The sequence below is a fragment of the Eleutherodactylus coqui genome, chromosome 11 (genome assembly GCF_035609145.1).
Source record: "Eleutherodactylus coqui strain aEleCoq1 chromosome 11, aEleCoq1.hap1, whole genome shotgun sequence".
Classification (NCBI taxonomy): domain Eukaryota; kingdom Metazoa; phylum Chordata; class Amphibia; order Anura; family Eleutherodactylidae; genus Eleutherodactylus; species Eleutherodactylus coqui.
This window is the reverse complement of record NC_089847.1, coordinates 75,453,040-75,472,206: the sequence shown is the minus strand read 5'-3', so window position 1 is coordinate 75,472,206 and position 19,167 is coordinate 75,453,040. Positions and strand designations below refer to the sequence as shown.

The following is a 19,167-nucleotide window of genomic DNA, read 5'->3' as shown; positions in this document are numbered from 1 at the left end:
CAGAGCCCACGGTGCACCATGGGAGAAGACCCGCGGTGCATTGTGGGTGAAGATCCCGGCGGCCATCTTGGAGGAAAAGAAGGAAGAAGTTGCAGAGAGAGGATTCGGGTAAGTAAAAATTTTTTTTTTAATTTAAACACATCCCTTGGGTTTGTCCTGCGCTGAACGGGGGGCCTATGCAAAAAAAAAAAAACTTTTCGGTGCGGGACAACCCCTTTAAGAGAAAAAGAGAGACGACCACACGTGACCTTTGTTGTACTTAACTTTATCAATTGGAACAATAAAACTTTAACAAACACCTAAAACCTCAGATAAGATAAAACCGAAACTAACAAAGTAGGTGATTGTAAGAGAATAAGTATATTTAAGCTATATGTATAAATTTCTCGTTATCAAAATGTCTGTAAACTGATACTTCACGCCCCCTGCGAGGGGAAATATTTTGCTGTTAAGAAAAGATATACTTATCTTGATATGCTACTTTAATAAATATTATCTGAAACTAAAATTGAATTTTGTGGAGTTTATTTTGTTTGAAACTTTCCATATGTGTAGTCAGCTAGGGATACTGCTATATATCTGCTTGGTGTCTGAAAAGAAACAATTAGGCAATTTTCTCACACAGCGGAGCATTTCTGCACCAAAATCTGCAATTAAATGCTCACCTGATCCGGTTCGGATTTAAAAAAAAAATACTGACATTTTGACAACAAATACATAGATCATGCTGTGGTTTTGAAATCCCAAAACATTTTGCATATCTGCAGCAGAATGTTATCACGGAGAGTAAAAAGTTCGCCAAAGCTCCATTCATCAACATTAATCTGTACATCGTTGGGGAACTTTCATGCAGAAAAATCCCACAACGAGTACGCAGTGTGTGAAAGTGGCCTTAGGAAGCAGGCAGATCGAATGATTAAACTCCATGCAAATGAAACATGCCCATAGAAGCCAAATCAGCTTGCAGCCTCCAAAGAACCTCTGGCAAGGAGAGCTGGAATCTGATGAGTTGCTATGGGTAATTTCATTCCGTTTAGCTTTGCACTAGTTTTGCCAATGCAGTCCCACCAAGTCTAACGTGACACTACACAGGTCAGTAAAATATGAGCCTTTTTATCGCAAACCATAAAGCTCATGTGTTACATTTTGTCAACGTGTTCATCTAACCAAAATCATATTCCGGATTGAAGAGAAACAGGTTTTATATGATCTCTCAGTCTTTCTATTGGAACAGAAAATCTTTTAAAAATTAGAAAACTTGAAGCAAAGATGGAAGTGTACAGTCATGTGATGAAAGCAACTTCTGGGATTTTACTCTTTGCCTGCAGAGAAAAATCATAACATGGAATTAATGCTATAAACAAGGGTACACACTACAACCCCTCCCTAATTTCAATACTTTACTGCTATTATGAAAGTCTCTCAGTACATAATTTAACCTTAGTTCCTGTATTCTATGGATCAAGTAGGATACCAGAAGGTTAGACACTCACCAATCAGATTTATGGTTACCGGCGATCGAGTGCCCGGGTGGGGGGGGGGGCTTACATTTCCTATGTGGTTTATGTTCTAGTCCATTTTAATTGGCACAAAACACAATATATTATCACATGCTGTCTCTCACCTTTAGCTTCATAAAAATCTTTGCTGCCTGTTCAAAGTCCCAGCTGTTGTCCTGAAGACACCTGAGAAAGATGTATAGTTATAAAAAGTGGTATGGTACCAATTAACCCCTCAAGGGCACATTCAGAGAGCTCCAATACCGTTCTTTAGGCTGGGTTCACACAGGGCGTATTCCCGCCGGAAATCCCGCGGTGTGGCTGCAGCAAAAACCGTGAGATTTCCGCCGGGAAAGCCGCGGCGGCTTTGAAGCGGCCCGGCCGCTCGCTTTTCCGTTGCGGCCGGCGCTCCCATAGAGGAGAGCGCGGTCGCGACGAAAGTAAACAATAAATAGACATGCTGCATCTTTTGAAACTGCGGCTGCCGCAGCTGCGGTTTCAGCCGGACTTACCGCAGCGGATTGGCCGTCCCGTGTGGACGAGATTTCTGAGAAATCTTGTCCACATGGCTGGCTAATCCCGAGATTAGCAGCCGCGGGCGTATTTGCCGCGGCTGAATTCCGCGCGGCAAATCCGCCCTGTGTGAACCCAGTCTTAAAGAAGCTGTATGTTTTGTGCCAAATAAAGTTCTTACTTTTGAGTCCATTCTATATTCATTCCAGAAAACAGGGAAAATGCTTGCACCATATCTTGGTGAGCTGGTTCAAGAACAGGTACTGGACTGCTGGAAGGTGTAGGAGCTGGTGTGGCAAAGGCTTTTCGAATCTCCTCTGTAGTAGCATTCCTTATAAACTGTTCATCATTCACTAAGAGAAGCCTGAGGGTTACAAGCAGGTTTCTGTTATTAATAAAGTAACCTGAAACATCAAAGAGTTATGGTTCTTTTACACAGGACGAGCTGTTGGGAAAACGATGCCCCACAGGTCATCCCAGTGATGTAACAGTACAGGAGCGAGAATCGCTAGCATTGCTCACAGGGCTGCCGGAACGGAGGCAGAGCAGGTCGAGGAGCTCTCTCCCCGCCCGCCTCCATTCACAGTAAGCAGATAGTCTTTCAAAAGTGAACGACTGCAGTTTACACTGAATAACACGTTGTAGAAACTAAATGACCGAACAATTGCCGTTCAGTCGCTGCATGCGTTTACACGGGACGATTATCGTTTGTTTTCCTGTTGGAGTGTGGGAATCTGAATGATAATGGTTGTGTGTAAAAGTGCCGTTATTCTCACCTTTAGAAGTGATAGCATATCACTAGGATTTGCCATCACTTTATGAATGGTGGGAGGACTGACTGATGAAACCCCCACGTATCGTATGAATGAAGGAGCCACAGCACTGGTAGCACTGCATCCCCTTCAGTTTTTCCTGCATAGTGGTATTCTCTCTCCTCACTATTCAGAGAAACTGCACCACAGCTCATTCAAGTGAATGAGGCTGTTTGTAGTTCACCGCACAGCCGATTGAGTCAGGACTGCACGAAAAATTGAGAAGGTCAGTGGGGTCACAGTCATGATAGAGATATGTCAAAACCACATAAAATGGCAATCCTCTCAAATATTTAACAAAACATGCAATGAAAAATAACTAGAAAAATTTGTAAATACAAACAAATAAGGTCTATGCTCCTTTTTTGTATTCTGGAGTTATAGGGAACGGCTCCAGATTACTCTGGCCATTTCATAATGATCAGGCAGAGTGCTCATAACCCGACTTGCTCCATTACGGAGAACTTTGCAGCCACACAGGCCTCTTTGTAATATCAGCGTAGAGCATGGGTATCTCTGTGCTAGCGTCATCCCCTCCGCCAAGCACTGGCTGAGGGGAAAGTGAAGGGCCGGTTCTCTTGTGTCCAGACTTCGTGAGCCGCATAAAAGGCTGCATTTGGTCTGTGGTCCTCAAGTTTGACATATGTGGTAAAGAGCATGAAGGGAAGACGAATGTAGCTACAACTAAGGACGTGTACCTGTGCCAAAAACGCGTCACCAGAAGCTGCCATGTTGTGAATGGATATTTTTAACATGCATTTATAAAGTTTAAGTTTTTAAAATTTCAAACTGGGAGCGAGCTGGCTTCTTCTAAAGCACACTGAATTCTACATCTTCCCAAACAAGCACATGCCATCTCCCTTTTATGCCTGGATTTGGTTGGTGAGCTGGATTCTGTTCTACATTTACAAATATTAATCCCTTACTCTAAATAACTGGAGCTGGTGACCACCAGTCAAGTGTTAATTAGTGAAGTGAAATATTGTTTCCGATTTCTTGGTATCTAAACTTAAAGACATCTTATAGTCCAGATATAATATACAGGGTCTTTTAATCCCTTTGGAATATAAAACCGCAACCTGATTGACTACAGTGACCAACGGCTTCACTAGATTTAACCCATTCCCGCTGCAGGGCGTAAGTTTACGTCCTGGGAGCGGGGTACTTCCCGCAACAGGGCGTAAACTTACGTCCTGGAGATAGCGCTGGATCATATGTGATCCAGCGCGATCCCGCAGCGGGAGCCGGCTGTCAGTCACAGCCGGCGTCTCGCTGCAGCAGCGGGGGGACATCGGAGATGCGCCCGCCACTTTTAACCCCTTCCCTGCCGCGATCTAAGTAGATCGCGGCAGGGGAAGAGTTCACAGCGGGAGCGCGGCTCCCTCTGTGTCTCCGGCCGGAACTCGCGATGTCATCGCGAGAGCCCGGCCTGTCACCATGGCAACAGGACGCCAGACACTGGCGTCCTGTATTGCCTATGCCTGAGATCGCTGTATGAGCGATAAGGCATGGGAGAGCAGTAGCTCTGCCATGCCTTATGACAGCGATCATCAGGGCAGTGGTTAAAGTCCCTCAGAGGGACACAAACAGTATAAAAAAAAGAAAGATTTAAAAAATGAATTTAAAAAAATGTAAAAAAAAAAAGAGTAAAAAAACCATTTTTTATGCTTTTTTTCAGATTAGCATAAAAAAAGGTAAAAAAAAAATAAAACCCCACATATTTGGTATTGTCGCGTCCGTAACGATGCGTACAATAAGTTGCACATGCTTTTGACTGTGCACCGAAAAAAACGCTAAAAAAAAAGCTAAAAAACTGAGGCAAAATGCTCATTTTTAGTATTTTGCCTCACTAAAAACGCAATAAAAGTGATCAATAAAGTCGTATGTACACCAAAATGGTACCAATAAAATCTACAGCTCGTCTCGCAAAAAATAAGCCCTCATAGAGCTCTGTACATCAAAAAATAAAAAAGTTACGTGACTTTGAATGCAGCAATTTAGAATAGAAAAAAGATTTCCAAAAAAAAGGGTTTTTATTGCAGAAAAGTGGGAAAACCTAAAAAAAGTTAGAATTTTGGTATCGTTGTAACCGTACCGGTCTGCAGAAAAAATGGAAAGTCTCATTTATGCTGCATGATTAACGGTGTAAAAAAAAATAAAAAAATCTATGGCAGAATTGATGCGTTTTCTCTCTCTGCTATCATTAAAAAAAAAAAAAAAATTTACAATATAGTCTATGTACCCAAAATTGGCATCGATAAAAACTACAGTTCGCCACGCAAAAAACAAGCCCTTATACGGCCGCGTCCACGGAAAAATAAAAAAGTTATGGCTTTTGAAAAATGGAGATGGAAAAATACCAAAAAATCGCTTGGTCCTCAACGCCAAAATAGGCCATGTCATGAAGGGGTTAAAGGAAAAGAAATCTGCTCGGCTTCAAGTTAGAATTTGTCCAGCTTCTCTCTCTTCAATTTCACATCATACATAAAGAGACGCTGCTGCGTGTTGGACAAGAAAGTTGTCCAAAAATCAGCAGCACCTCTTCATACCCAATGCCAGATCATGAGGAAGGGTCAAGTATGGTAGGTAGTGGATGACCCCTTCTATGTCTGTGTTAGTCGATTATGACTTACCCTCCATCAGTGCTTGGTACAGCTATGAAAACCCGTGAGAAAGCATGTACAGGGTCATTGCATTGGCCCTCAACTAAAGAGTAAGAAAATGAGAGATTAGCACATATTTTCATTTTAGAAAGGAAACCGCAGTGTATTTTATCACATCAAGTATATAATTGGCAAGTGAAGATGAAAAGAACCAGTCTTCAATGTTATCTTTGATTTTTTTTTTTATTCCTATAAACATTGAAATTACAGGATGGGACAAATTTTTGTTACTGGAGGGACAAGAAAGTCAGGCCTGTTGAATGACAATTATGGTCTCCTGCAGCAACCCCAAGTGGGAGCTAGCCGAGCATGCATTCACATTGCTTCCTAGCCGTGTAAATGCCTGTAATGAGCTCCACCTCGTGGGCGCTACAGACAGCCTGAAGTTTATCATGCAACTCTATGGCTGTGTGGAAGTAAGCGGGGAAATTGGAGGTTTACATCACAAAATACTAGAAGGACTGCAATTCAATAGCACAAATGGTGTATTAGGTTAGATTTTAGGACATGTCATCCTGCCACTTTGTGTACTACACTATGTATAGCATTTCTGACATTATAAAATCAGAGGTATGCTTCAATCATTTCTACACTCCTCAGTGCACACAATGGAAGTAGAAAAGCTACCGACTCAAAGATGCTCACCTTTAAATAGACCGCTCACCACAAAACAAAGCAGCATGTTCTACAAGAGAAAAAAACCTATTATAGTAGGATATTTGAAAAGTAGTCTGTGGCTCTACAGTGAAAGTTGTTAAAGCAACAAGTAAATTACGATGGCAGGAAATTACAATTAAAGTTGGGGGGGGGGGGGAAATAAATAAATAAATTTAAAAAAAAAAAATCGGATGGAATATAGAGGACAGATGACAAGTATTATTGTATTTGGAGTGAAATAAAAGCCTAAGTTCAAGTAATAGAAATTATACTCACAGATTGCACAGTGATGTCTACAATAAATGAATTCAGATCATGCAGCGTACGCGGGAGCTCGTTTAGGAAGCTGACAACGTTAAGGCGCTTGTGTTTCAGTAGTTTAAAACGGAGTGCTAAGAAAATAAATCTTATTAATGGCTTGGTTCGTACAATAGTTATGCTGAGATTTTTGTCAAAAAAAGTAGAGCGCACTGTTTTCACCTGGATCATATATTCTCTTTATATTCCTGCTGCTCCTGAAATACTCTCCCAGACTGCTCCTATTGAGAAAGAGGTCACATTAGGGATCAAAGAAAGTACTGTGGATATGCGTATGATGCAGTGAATAAAGTCAATGAAAGTCAACGGACTTTCATTGGTCCATGCACACCGATGTGTAGATACTGTGTTATCGATACGCAAGAGAAAAAAAACGCAGCATGCTCTATTTCTTATACATTATGTATGGGCAGCGTTTTCATACGCATCCCTGCTCCGTTTCAGAGTGTGGAATGGAAATAATAATAAGAAAAGTCACACCGCGCATGTCCGTGTGATACGTGAGAATGCGCAATGCCATACGCGGTCTCTGCCGGCACAGCGTATGTCTGCAAAATGGGTAAAACGCTGCGAGGAGACCCTTAAGGGTGGAGAAAAAAAAAAACAACAAAAGAAAGGGAGGAAGGATGAGTACTGACCTTATGGATTTCCATGAAAATAGATCAGGGATGCAGACTGAACAGCAAGCTTCATCATGGTATAAATTAAGGAGGTCTTGACGATCTTCACTATCATAGCATGCATAATATCTATGGATATTAAAGCACAGATCACACAGGATTAGATGGAAGGGGTGGGGTGGAAGAAAAGGTGCTCTATCCAAAAAGAAAAGAGAATCAATACCTTTTTGTTGGTGCAATGTAATGTAACCTTGCTTCTTTACTTGAACACCTCCCTGCTGCCTACGGAATAGGTATATAGACACTGGACTGCAGTGTCCTCCACGCCCATAAAATATAAGATGGAGGCGATCACATGATTATCCAGGACTGCTTTCTCAGAAGGCAACAGCACCTGCACAAAGTGGACACTGCAAGGGAAAGCTGGGGAAGCGGTCAAGTGGGTAAATACCATGACCATCACTATCTTATATTCTAAAGGACACCAAGATCATCACTGTCCATTGTTTACATATCCCACCTATGAGCAGCAGGGGGCCTTCAAGTGAACAGCTAGGGTAAAGGTCCATTTACACGCAAAGATGCAAGGTTTTGTTGTTTTGAAAGGAAGAGGTGTATCAGAATGGATTTTTTCTGCAGATTCCAAAATGGCCTTCAAAATTCCATCACGAAAATGTGAAAATTACAAAAAACTAGTGCTCCTAGTCAGCGACCCTGCGTACCTGTCTTTCCTTCTGTACTGTGGAGGGGCCACCAGCGCACATGTGCAGAACAGATTTCCCCATCCAATTGCTAGGCGGTTACACGGATCCCACAGCCTTTCCGCAATAATGATTGCTGAAAGGCTGCATATCGGGCAGCTTACATTGACTTCAATATATTTTCAACATTCAGTAAAGAGATCAAATCAGTCGGGGGACGCTCTCGGGTTTAAGGTTGATAGTTATCACTGCGTCCTTCAAAGATGATGGCATTTCCCGTCTATGCACAGCTTCATGAAACACTGCAAGCAAATGTGGCAAATGCATCTCACCAAACTGTTTTGGCAGTCCTGAAGCCTTATTGTACTGTAAGAAAGCCACTGCCTCCGGCAATTCCCCCAGGTCCACAGGAGCATCAAGGAGATCTCTATGATCCTGCAATAAGCACAGTAGTGCTATTGTTTCTAAATATCATGATTTGCCCTCATTCTCCATGGGATCTAGAGGAATACAGCGGGTCATACAAGTATATGCCAGTTTTTTTTTTATGCAAAAATTAGCACAACAGACTGCACTATTCTGTTTAAAAAATAAAAAAAAACGGAACGGAAGAAAACATACATTTATTTTTTCCCCCCATTGACTTCAATAGTCAAAAAAAAAAAAAGGAAAATGTTTAATTCCGCTTCTCTGCTCCACAAATGAAACAGAGGAACAGAGTTGTTTAACAGGTACAACGCTGGTGGGAACAAGCCCTTTTTCTTTGGTAGCAGAGGTGCTGTGTATCCATTAATGTCTCCTAAAACGTATAGTTAATAGTGAAAAAAAAGACATCTGGGAGAAAAAAAAAAGATAATCTAAAGATAGGTCTACTCACTGACGAAGAAATGACAAAACTAATGCTTTACAATCATCTGATGCAAGATAACTGCCCTGAAAAATAAGAATTAATCATTGATCAGACTGTAAAAGGACCAGGGGGAAGTCATTACAATATATTCAAATGTGTAGATATTATACACACACACACACACCCGAGTTAATTTGGTACTGGTATTTATCTGGTGTTCACACAGAAAATCTTATGAAGTCGTGGTTACTTTAGAGATACTGAGGAAAAACATATGTTTACCATTTTGCATAGTTCTCTGCGTTACCCAGGAAACATCACGGGGAGGCAACCATGCGACGTTACCTTTATATAAAATGACATCAGGAAGTGAGAGATTTTGATTACGTACATAAAATTTGGACACTAATTCTTTTGCGCTTAGAATTGAATAATCGAGTTGGGACCCATTAGCTTTTCCTATTTATGACATAGTCAATGTTCCTGCCAAATTTCCCATTTCTATGACACCGGAAAGTGAAAAAAATTACATTCCGCACGTAAAATTTGGACGCTAATTCTTTTGCGTATAGAAATGAATAATCGAGTTGAGACCCATTAGCTTTTCTTACTTCTGACATAATCAATACTCGTGCCAAATTTCCCGTTTCTATGACACCGGAAAGTGAAAAAATTACATTCCGCACGTAAAATTTCGACGCCAATTCTTTTGCGCTAGAATTGAATAATCGAGTTGGGACCTATTAACTTTTCCTATTTATGACATAATCAATGCTTGTGCCAAATTTCACGTTTCTATGACACCGGAAAGTGAGAAAATTAGATTCCGTACGTAAAATTTGGACGCTAATTCTTTTGCGCATAGAATTGAATAATCAAGTTGGGACCCATTAGCTTTTCCTATTTATGACATAATCAATGCTCGGGCCAAATTTCGAGTTTCTATAACACTGGGAAGTGAGAGAATTAGATTCCGTACGTAAAATTTGGACGCTAATTCTTTTGCGCATAGAATTGAATAATCGTGTTGGGACCCATTAACTTTTCCCATTTATGACATAATCAATGCTTGGGCCAAATTTTAAGTTTCTATGACATTGGAAAGTGACAGATTTAGATTACGTACGTAAAATTTCGACGCCACTTCTTTAGCGCTAGAATTGAATAATCGAGTTGGGACCCAATTACTTTTTATATTTTGGAGATAATCTATGCTTGTGCCAAATTTCATGTTTCTACGACATAGGGAAGTTGGAGAAAACACGCGCACACGCACGCGCACACGCACACACGGCTGTGCAAATACTTCAAGCAGGTGTGGAAATAAATGCTGCAGTTAAGAATGCTTTCAAAGATTACAAGTGTTAAAAGTTTGCATTTTAATTGACAAAAATAAAGTGAATGAATAAAAGAGGAATCTAAATCAAATTAATATTTGGTCTGACCACAAATTCTAAGGCAGAAATTTTATTATTTGTATTCCCTGATAGAAATGGGCAGAACTGGCTATCCACCACAGGATGTGGTCACCGTATATGTAGAGTTTGTTCCTCTGCAAAACAATCCAGAGGTTTTTCTATTCCAGCAATACAGGCAAGGAATATTCAATAAGACAATATATTATTTGAACTACAAGCGATGAGATTTATGGGATTACATGTACTGCTTGTTTGATACAATATGTGGATTGTACCACTCGGCCTCCTAGGCCTCATGTCCACGGGGAAAATCAGGCCTGCCGCGGATATGTAACACGGATTTCTACAGCCGTGCAGTTCAGATGAGCTTAAAATTGTAATTTTTTGCATGCGGGATACATGCCGATTGCGTTTTTTTCACGCAACATATGTACGCGGGTGCAATTTTTGCATCCGGTGAAAAAAAAGCAAGTCACTTCACCCCACCTACAGGTACTTGATCTCCCGCTCCCATTTAATTCACATTTAAATCCCCAGCGGATCTCCTGCACCCATAGAGATCAGTGGGCCCATCCACGTTAAAATGGAGCATGGTGCGTTTTTTTTCACACGCATGAAATTTTTAAATCACTGTAAAATACCATCCGCGGCTATATAAATAGCCAAGGGTGGTCAATGATATCCTATGGCCAATTTTTAATGAGGATCACGTATGCAGGTGATCTGTAGCGGATTTGATAATAGATTTTCTCTGTTGACATAAGGCTTTAAGATTAGCGTTAGGGAACATTTGGCGGGGGTTAATAACCCTAATGCAACAAGCCTTTCAGTGATATCCCAACATTTCATCTATTGTCATAATGGTAACATTTCTGCCTTTTTTCTATTAGGGTATCAAAAGGGTTAACAGACCATGAAGAGGTGGAAACTACAAGCAACTGCTAGTGAGCAGAAAAACAAAGTGGGTTTTTCTTTTTACTGTATATGAGAATTCCACATGAGCTAAATATACAGCAAGGCTTGAAGTATAAGGCCGGCTGTACACCAGAGAGACGGATTCCGCATGCGGGAACCCGCAGCAGAATTCAGCTGTAACCCTGGCTGGCGCCCCCGGGTACCTGCAAAATCTGTAATGTGGATGACCACAGATACTCGCTGTCAGTCAGGTGCAGTACAGATTTTAAAAAAATATATATTTATATTTCCTGCGCTATCGCTACGTGATGATGCGGGTAATTGTTAATTGTGGTTGGGCTGGAGGTCAGACGGCTATCTGTAACAAAATAGAGCATCCTGTGATTTTTCTTCCGCTTGCAGAATACGCAATTCATTTTCGTCAGTGTTAACAAAAGTGAAAGTACATACCTTTCAACGTGTGCGACTTGCTGCGGATCCTCCGTGTGAACGCTGGTCACGGATTACGCAATAGGAATCTGGTCGTGTGAAGCCAGCCTTATTATGACTGTTTTAGTGTTAATTTGTGATAGCAGTAAGGAATTCAGCTGTCATAATTCTATGTAGAAGCAGAGGCGTAACTTGAAGTTTCTGGGCCCCAATGCAAAATCTTTAACAGGGCCCCCAACTATAATGCTTCATTCGTTGCACTTGAATCCCTATATGGAGAAGAGAGGTGTTATGGGCCCCCTAAGACTCCTGGGCCCTGGTGCAACCGCATCCCCTATAGGGCTATTTAAAGGGGTTGTCCCGCCACCCAAACTGATTTTTTTCCCCCCCATTAATACCCTGTAGAGTAAAAGCATCACACACTACAGCTTTACACATAAAAATCCATATTCTGCTAACCTTTTTCTTCCTTTTCTTCCCTTTATAAAGCTGGCCTGAAGAATTTTTCAAAGGTGGCACCGCTGGGTAGTTCCCATGATGCACTGCTGCCTCTCTCTCCTCAGCGTGCGCGCTCCCGATGACGCCAGTCACATGACTGGAGGACCGGCGTCATAATGGAGACGCACGCTTCACTGCTTTGAATGGAGAAGGCAGCCGGCCGGCCCCATTCAAAGCAATGGGAGAGCAGGAAGAGCTGTGCGATCTCCTGCTACTGCTGTGACAGCTGTAGCAGGAGATTCCTTCATCTCATCACTGGACACTGTGACAGCAGTGTCCCAGTGTCCAGTAATGAGGAGACATGCCGGGGAGATGAAGGAATCCCCTGCTATAGCTGTCAGAGCAGTAGCAGGAGATCGTGATCTCTAACAGTACTTTCAATAGCACCAAACATGCCCCCCCCCCCTCACAGTGCCCAGACAGTGCCCCCTCCACATTGCCCCCCCACAGTGTCCCCCTCCAGTGCCCACACATAGTACTCCCCCAAAGTGCCCACACACAGTGCACCCCCCAATAATGACCCCTCCCCACAATGACCCCTCTCAGTGTGCCCCCTCAACAGTGCTCCCCCCACAGTGCCCTCCACAGTAACCCCCTCAGTGCCCCCACCACACACGCCCCTTCAGTGTCACCCCCCACAATCACCCCCCCCACAATGCCCTCCCACAGTACACCCCCTCAGTGCCCCCACCACGCACATGCCCCTCCAAAGTGTCACCCCCCACAGTGCCCCTACCACAGTGTCCCCCTCCAGTGTCCCCCCAATAATGACCCCTCTCAGTGCGCCCCTCCACAGTGCCCCCTCCACAGTAACCACCACCACACATGCCCCTCCAGTGTCACCCCCACAGTGCACTTCTCCACAGTGCGTCCTCCACAGTACCCCCTCCAAAATGCCTCCCCACAGTGCACTCCCCACAATGACCCTCCACAGTACCCCCCCACCATTGTCCTTCACAGTACCCCCCCATAATGACCCTCCTAAGTGCCCCCCCACTGTGCACCCCCCATAGCCCCCCCTCCACAGTGCCCCGCCCACAGTACCCCCACAACAGTGCCCACACACAAGTACACACTAAAGGCACCCGCAATGTAACAGCACCCCTACCCCCGCAAGAAGTCTATGTGACATCACTCAACAGCGACAAGTCTATGTGACAGCAAATTCCACAGCGACAAGTCTATGTGACAGCACCCCCACCCCCGTAAGAAGTCTATGTGACAGCACTAGAGATGAGCGAACGTACCCGGTTCGGGTGTTTTTGGACCCAAGCACCGCTTTTTCCGAGAAAATGACTACTCGGACGAAAAGATTTAGGGGGCGCCGGGGGTGCACGGGGGGTTGCAGAGGGGAGTGGGGGGGGAGAGAGAGCTCACCCCTGTTCCCCACTGCTATCCCCCGCTCCACCACGCTGGCGCCCCCCAAATCTTTTCGTCCGAGTAGTCAGTTACTTGGAAAAAGCGGTGCTCGGGTCCAAAAACACCCAAACCGAGTACGTTTGCTCATCTCTAGACAGCACTCAACAGCGACAAGTCTATGTGACAGCACACCCCATAGCGACAAGTCTATGTGACAGCACACTCCACAGCGACAAGTCTATGTGACAGCACACTCCACAGCGACAAGTCTATGTGACAGCACACTCCACAGCGACACGTCTATGTGACAGCACACTCCACAGCGACAAGTCTATGTGACAGTACACCCCACAGCGACAAGTCTATGTGACAGTACACCCCACAGCGACAAGTCTATGTGAAAGTACACCCCACAGCGACAAGTCTATGTGAAAGTACACCCCACAGCGACAAGTCTATGTGAAAGTACACCCCACAGCGACAAGTCTATGTGAAAGTACACCCCACAGCGACAAGTCTATGTGAAAGTACACCCCACAGCGACAAGTCTGTGACAGCACCCCCACCCCCAGCAAGAAGTCTATGTGACATCATTCCACAGCGACAAGTCTATGTGACAGCACCCCCACCCCCCGCAAGAAGTCTATGTGACAGCACTCCCAAGCGACAAGTCTATGTGACAGCATACTCCCCAGCGACAAGTCTATGTGACAGCACACCCTACGGCAACAGCACTACCCCTCCTCCCCCCAGACACCCAACCAGCACATTGACAGCAGCCCCCCCTCCGCCCAGACACCTGACCAGCACACTGACAGCAGCCCCCAATACCCCCAGACACCCGACCAGCACGCTGACAGCAGCCCCCAATACCCCCAGACACCCGACCAGCACACTGACAGCCCCCCCCCTTCCCCGTTACACTTACCCTCCGCCACATGACAGCTGAACACTCCAAATCCTCACCGCAGCAGACCTGGTCTGAAGAGAGCTACTGGGCATGCGCGAAGAATACCAGGCTCGACTATGGGAGAAGCCGGCTGGAAGAACTAGTCGTAGCCAGGGAGACGGGATCGTCAACACATTGGGAGGCACCCCTGTAGGTGAGTAAATAACTTCTGTATGGCCAATTTACAATGAACAATGTATATTACAAAGTGCATTGTAATGGCCATACAGAAGTGCACACACCCACAACACACAATGGGAAAACCCCTTTAAACTATGTAACTGCATATGGTTTGAAGCTGTGAAAGAGGATATTTTTTTCCAAAACATGTAGATTATTCGTCTCTGGGTGCTTTTTTACCTCAGGATTGCTGATAATTTAATCTCAGATTGCTATTTGTGCATGCCTCTGGCTTTGGGGTGTGGAGGACAGGTGAGCGTTTCAAGGTTCAGCGTTTGAAGACTGAGCACAGCAACAAGGCACAAGGTAGTTATACAGCCCCAGCAAAATATCTTCCATGCAAACATTTCAAGGCAGACTGGTTTTAAAGATGTGCTTGTAAACGAACACAAAGAAATGGGCAACTCTTGAGGACAATACACACGGTGGTTGGCCAAGAAAACGTAGTGCAGCAGATAAAGACACATCATGCTTACTTCTCTTCAAAATCGTAAGATGTCCAGCAGTTCCATCAGAACTGGTAGAAAATACTGAGACTCAGGTACACCCATCTACTGTTCGGAGAAGTCTGGCCAGAAGAGATCTTCATGGAAGAATTGCAGTCAAAAAGCCATACATTCGATGTAGAAACAAGACTAAGTGACAACTATGCATAAAAACATAGGAGCTGGGTTGCAGAAAAATGGCAGCACGTTCTCTGGACTGATAAGTCAAAATTGTAACTATTTGGCAGTAACAAAAAGCAGTTTGGTTTCTGAAGGGCTTGAGAGCGGTCCAATAATAAATGTCTGCAGGCAACAATGAAGCAGGATGGAGATTCCTTGCAAGTCTTGGGCTGCATTTCAGCACAACAGAGTTGGGGATTTGTCAGGATTAATGCTGTCCTCCATTGCTAGAAATACAGGCAGATACTTCTCCATCAGGGATGCAATACCATCAGGGATGTATCTGACTGACTGCAAATTTTGCAGTGGGACAACGACCTCAAACATACAATGTTATTAAGTTTTATCTTCAGCGTAAACAATAAGGAGTTATAGAAGTGATGGCATAGGCCCCACAGAGCCCTCATCTCAATATCATCCAGTCTGTATTAAATTTCAGTGTAGAGACGGAAGGATTTGAGCAAGCCTAGATCCAAAGACATTCTGTGGATAGTTCTCCAAGATGTTTGGAACAACCTCCCTGCAGAGTTCAAAACCTGTGTGCAAGTGTACCTAGAAGAACGGATACTGATTTGAAGACAAAGGGTGGTCACAGCAATTATTGATTTGATTTAGATTTCTCTTTTGTTCATTCATTTTGCATTTTGTTAAATAACAAAAGAAGATTGGGGGACTAGGAGGCAACACTAGGCAGAGAAAGTGTTAGCTCCTCCTACTAGCTATACCCCTCCTGCAGGCGCCATGCTAACCAGTTTGTATGGAAGCAGTAGGAGCAGCCAAGTAGGATCTGAAATATAACGTCAATACAATGCATGACAAAAAGCCTGCTAAGAACGATAACTCAAAGTAACACCATGTTCAACCACAGAACGAACTCTCCAACAAGGAGAAACATATTCGCCAATGCTGACAAGAGAATGGGTGGGTGCTGTGTCTCCCAACGAACGAGAAGAGAAAAAGATTTTACAGTACGTACAAAAATCTTGTTTACTCGTCTGCATCATTGGGGCACAGAGTTGAAGACCATGGGACATTGTAGAGCAGTCCCCAGAAGGTGGGAAGTAGAAAGACGCATGCGGTCAGTTTACAGCTGTTTGCAAAACTCTCCGACCGAGGGAGGTGTTCGCAGATGCAGAAGTATGTACCCTGTAAAACTTTAAAAAAAACTGTGTAAGGAGCCTTACACATTTGCATACTAGAAGCCCCATTGGGTACTGCCCACGAGGCCCCCCAACGCCCGAGTTGAATGTGCCGTAACATAGAAGGGCAGCTTCCTGCCCTTGGCACAGCATGCCTCAACCACCGCTGAAAGGATCCGTCTGGAAATGGTCACCTTGGAGGCCGTAAGACCACATCTTTGGCCCTCAGGAATCACGAACAAGGAATCAGAGCGTCTGAACGAAGCAGTTTTAGAAAGGTAAATCCACAAGGCATGAGCTCAAACTTGTGAAGAGAGTGTTCTCTGGGATGCAGGGGCGTAACTAAAGGGCATGCGGTTTCACCCGGGTCCAGGAACCTTAGGGGGCCCATAAGGCCTCTCCTCATAGGAAGCCCAGTACTATGAATAAAGCAATATAGTTGGGGGCCCTGTTACAGGTTTTACATGGGGGCCCAGGAGCTTCAGGTTACGCCTCTGCTGGGATGAGCTGCCAAGGGACAGAATGAGAAACGCACAGGTTGAGCGCCATTTCGCTCACACCAGCAGAACATTTTTCCATACCCAATGATAAATTTTGGAGGTGGCCTTCATCATTGTCTGAATCACCTGTTCCAAAATTCTGCGGGCTCACAGGCCGCAGCCTCAATGGCCATGCCGTTAAGCGAAACGTAGATAAATTTGGGTGGAAGAGGGGTTAATGTAAGAGCAGATCTCATCGAAGTGGAAGTCACCATGTGGAGTCGGCAAGTAGATCGAAGATATCCGCATAACCAACACTGCGGGCCAATCCGGTGCAAGGATAATTACCAGAAGGCCTTCCAGCTTGACCTTCCTGAGAATCCTCGGGATCAGTGGAAAGGGAAGAAATACATAAAGGAACCAAAATTCTGTCCATGGAATCACCAGTGCATCCACTGCTCAAGCCTGAGGGTCATGTGATCTGGGCACGAAGGTTGGTAGTTTTCGGTTGATTGCTTGAAAAATTTCAGGATGCAGTTCCTACTCTCCTGGATCTAGTGTCTCTCTGTTGAGGAAGTCCTCAATCCAATTGTCCACTCCCAGTATGTTAACTGCTGAGAGCGCTATGAGATGTTCTTCAGCCCAATTCAAAATCCTCGCTGCCTCCACCATGACGCTGATGCTGCAAGTCCCACCTTGGTGGTTTATGTATGTAACATAGTATATTTAAGGCCGAATGAAGACAATGTCTATCTAGTTCAGCCTGTTTATCCCCCTAAGTTGTTGATCCAGAGGAAGGCAAAAAAAAAAAACAAACAAAAAAAAAAAACCAAGAGGCAGAAGCCAATTAGCCCTTTTGGGGGAAAAATTCCTTCCCGACTCCCTAATGGTAATCAGACTAATCCCTGGATCAACCTCTAATAGTTCCTACCTGTCTGTATACCCAGATCAACAACCCGCTGGTCACCTAAAATTTATATCCTGTAATATCCTTCCCCTCCAGAAAGACATCAAGTCCCCTTTTAAACTCCTGTATGGATTTTGCCATCACCACATCCTCATGCAGAGAGTTCCACAGTCTCAATGCTCTTACAGTAAAGAACCCTTTTCTGTGTTGGCGATATAACCTACTTTCTTCTAGACGTAGTGGATGCCCTCTTGTTACCGTCGCAGTCCTGGGTATAAACAGATCATGGGAGAGATCCTTGTATCGTCCCCTCATGTATTTATACATAGTTATTTGATCGCCCCTTAGCCGTCTTTTTTCCAGGGTAAATAATCCAAATTTTGATAGCCTCTCTGGGTATTTTAGTCATTTCATACCATGTATTAGTTTAGTTGCCCTTCTTTGAACCCCCTCAAGCACTGCAACATCTTTCCTGAGCACTAGTGACCAGAACTGTACACAGTATTCCATGTGGGGCCTAACAAGTGCCTTATATAGTGGTAAAATAATGTTCTCATCCTTCACCCCTATACCTCTTTTAACCCATTGAGTGGCACGCCCGGAAATTTTCCGGGACGAGCTCCACTGCCCACAGCGATATAGCCTGGAAGATTTCCGGGCTATGTATCTCTATGGGAGCTGCAGAGCACAATGCCACAAGCTGTGCAAGTGTGCTCTGCCTGCACAGTTCCTCATAAAACAGTTCAGGACTTTGAAAAACAGAAGCAGGAAGATATTGCCGATCTGCCGGCAATCTCCCGCTTCTGAATTCAAAACCCCTGCACTGCTTTGTTTACAGGTTGCCATAGAGACCATCGGCTAGTCAGAAGCAAGCTGATGGTCTCTGTGGCAGGGAGAGCTAGTGCTTGGCTGTCAGAGGACAGCCAGGCACCAGCTCTTACAGCAGACATCAGAGAAAACCTCAGATCTCTGCTGCGGTAACCCTTTACATGCTGCAGTCTATGTGACTGCAGTATGTAAAGGGCTGTCACCATCTGAGCCCCAGAATGTGATCAGGGGTCCAGATGGGTCTCTGTGGAAGTCCCCTAAAGGTACAAAAAAATTTTTTTTTAAATTACAAAAAAAAAAAACTTTAAAAAATGAGAAAAAAAATAAAAACACTTGTCTGCCTTTACTTTGCAAAATATTAAAAATAAAATTACACATGTGGTATCCCTGCGTCGTAATGACCCAGAGAAGAAAGTTAGTACATTTAACCCCTTAATGACACTGTCCCATTTCTTTTTTTCCTCCCCTCCTTTAAAAAATCATAACTCCTTTATTTATCCATCGCCGTCACTGCATGAGGGCTTGTTTTTTGCGGGACGAGTTGTATTTTTCAATGGTGCTATATAAAGTACCATATAATGTACTGAAAACCTTTTACAAAATTCTAAGTGGAGTAAAATGAAAAAAAAAAAAAAATTACATTCTGCCATCTTTTAGTGCGTTTTGTTTCTACGACGCACAAACTGCAACAAAAACATGATAACTTCATTCTATGGGTCAGTACGATTACTACGATACCAAACTTGTATAGTTTTTTTTTTGCTGTAG

The 19,167-nt window shown here is 43.9% G+C and overlaps 1 protein-coding gene across 3 annotated transcripts in view; it reads right to left on the bottom strand.

The window, feature by feature from the left end:
• Window positions 1-508: 508 nt before the first annotated feature.
• LOC136581948 (nuclear RNA export factor 1-like) overlaps window positions 509-19,167 on the bottom strand; it is a 123,899-nt gene continuing 105,240 nt past the window's right edge. For all 3 annotated transcript variants that reach the window (XM_066582650.1, XM_066582649.1, XM_066582652.1), the window contains 9 exons: window positions 8,661-8,716; window positions 7,101-7,211; window positions 6,625-6,683; window positions 6,421-6,536; window positions 6,133-6,172; window positions 5,458-5,530; window positions 2,194-2,376; window positions 1,625-1,685; window positions 509-1,322 (listed from right to left, as the gene is read on the bottom strand). In XM_066582650.1, the coding sequence (XP_066438747.1) occupies window positions 1,284-1,322; window positions 1,625-1,685; window positions 2,194-2,376; window positions 5,458-5,530; window positions 6,133-6,172; window positions 6,421-6,536; window positions 6,625-6,683; window positions 7,101-7,211; window positions 8,661-8,716 (738 nt within the window). In that variant the 3' untranslated portion in view covers window positions 509-1,283. The remainder of the gene's footprint in view (window positions 1,323-1,624; window positions 1,686-2,193; window positions 2,377-5,457; window positions 5,531-6,132; window positions 6,173-6,420; window positions 6,537-6,624; window positions 6,684-7,100; window positions 7,212-8,660; window positions 8,717-19,167) is intronic.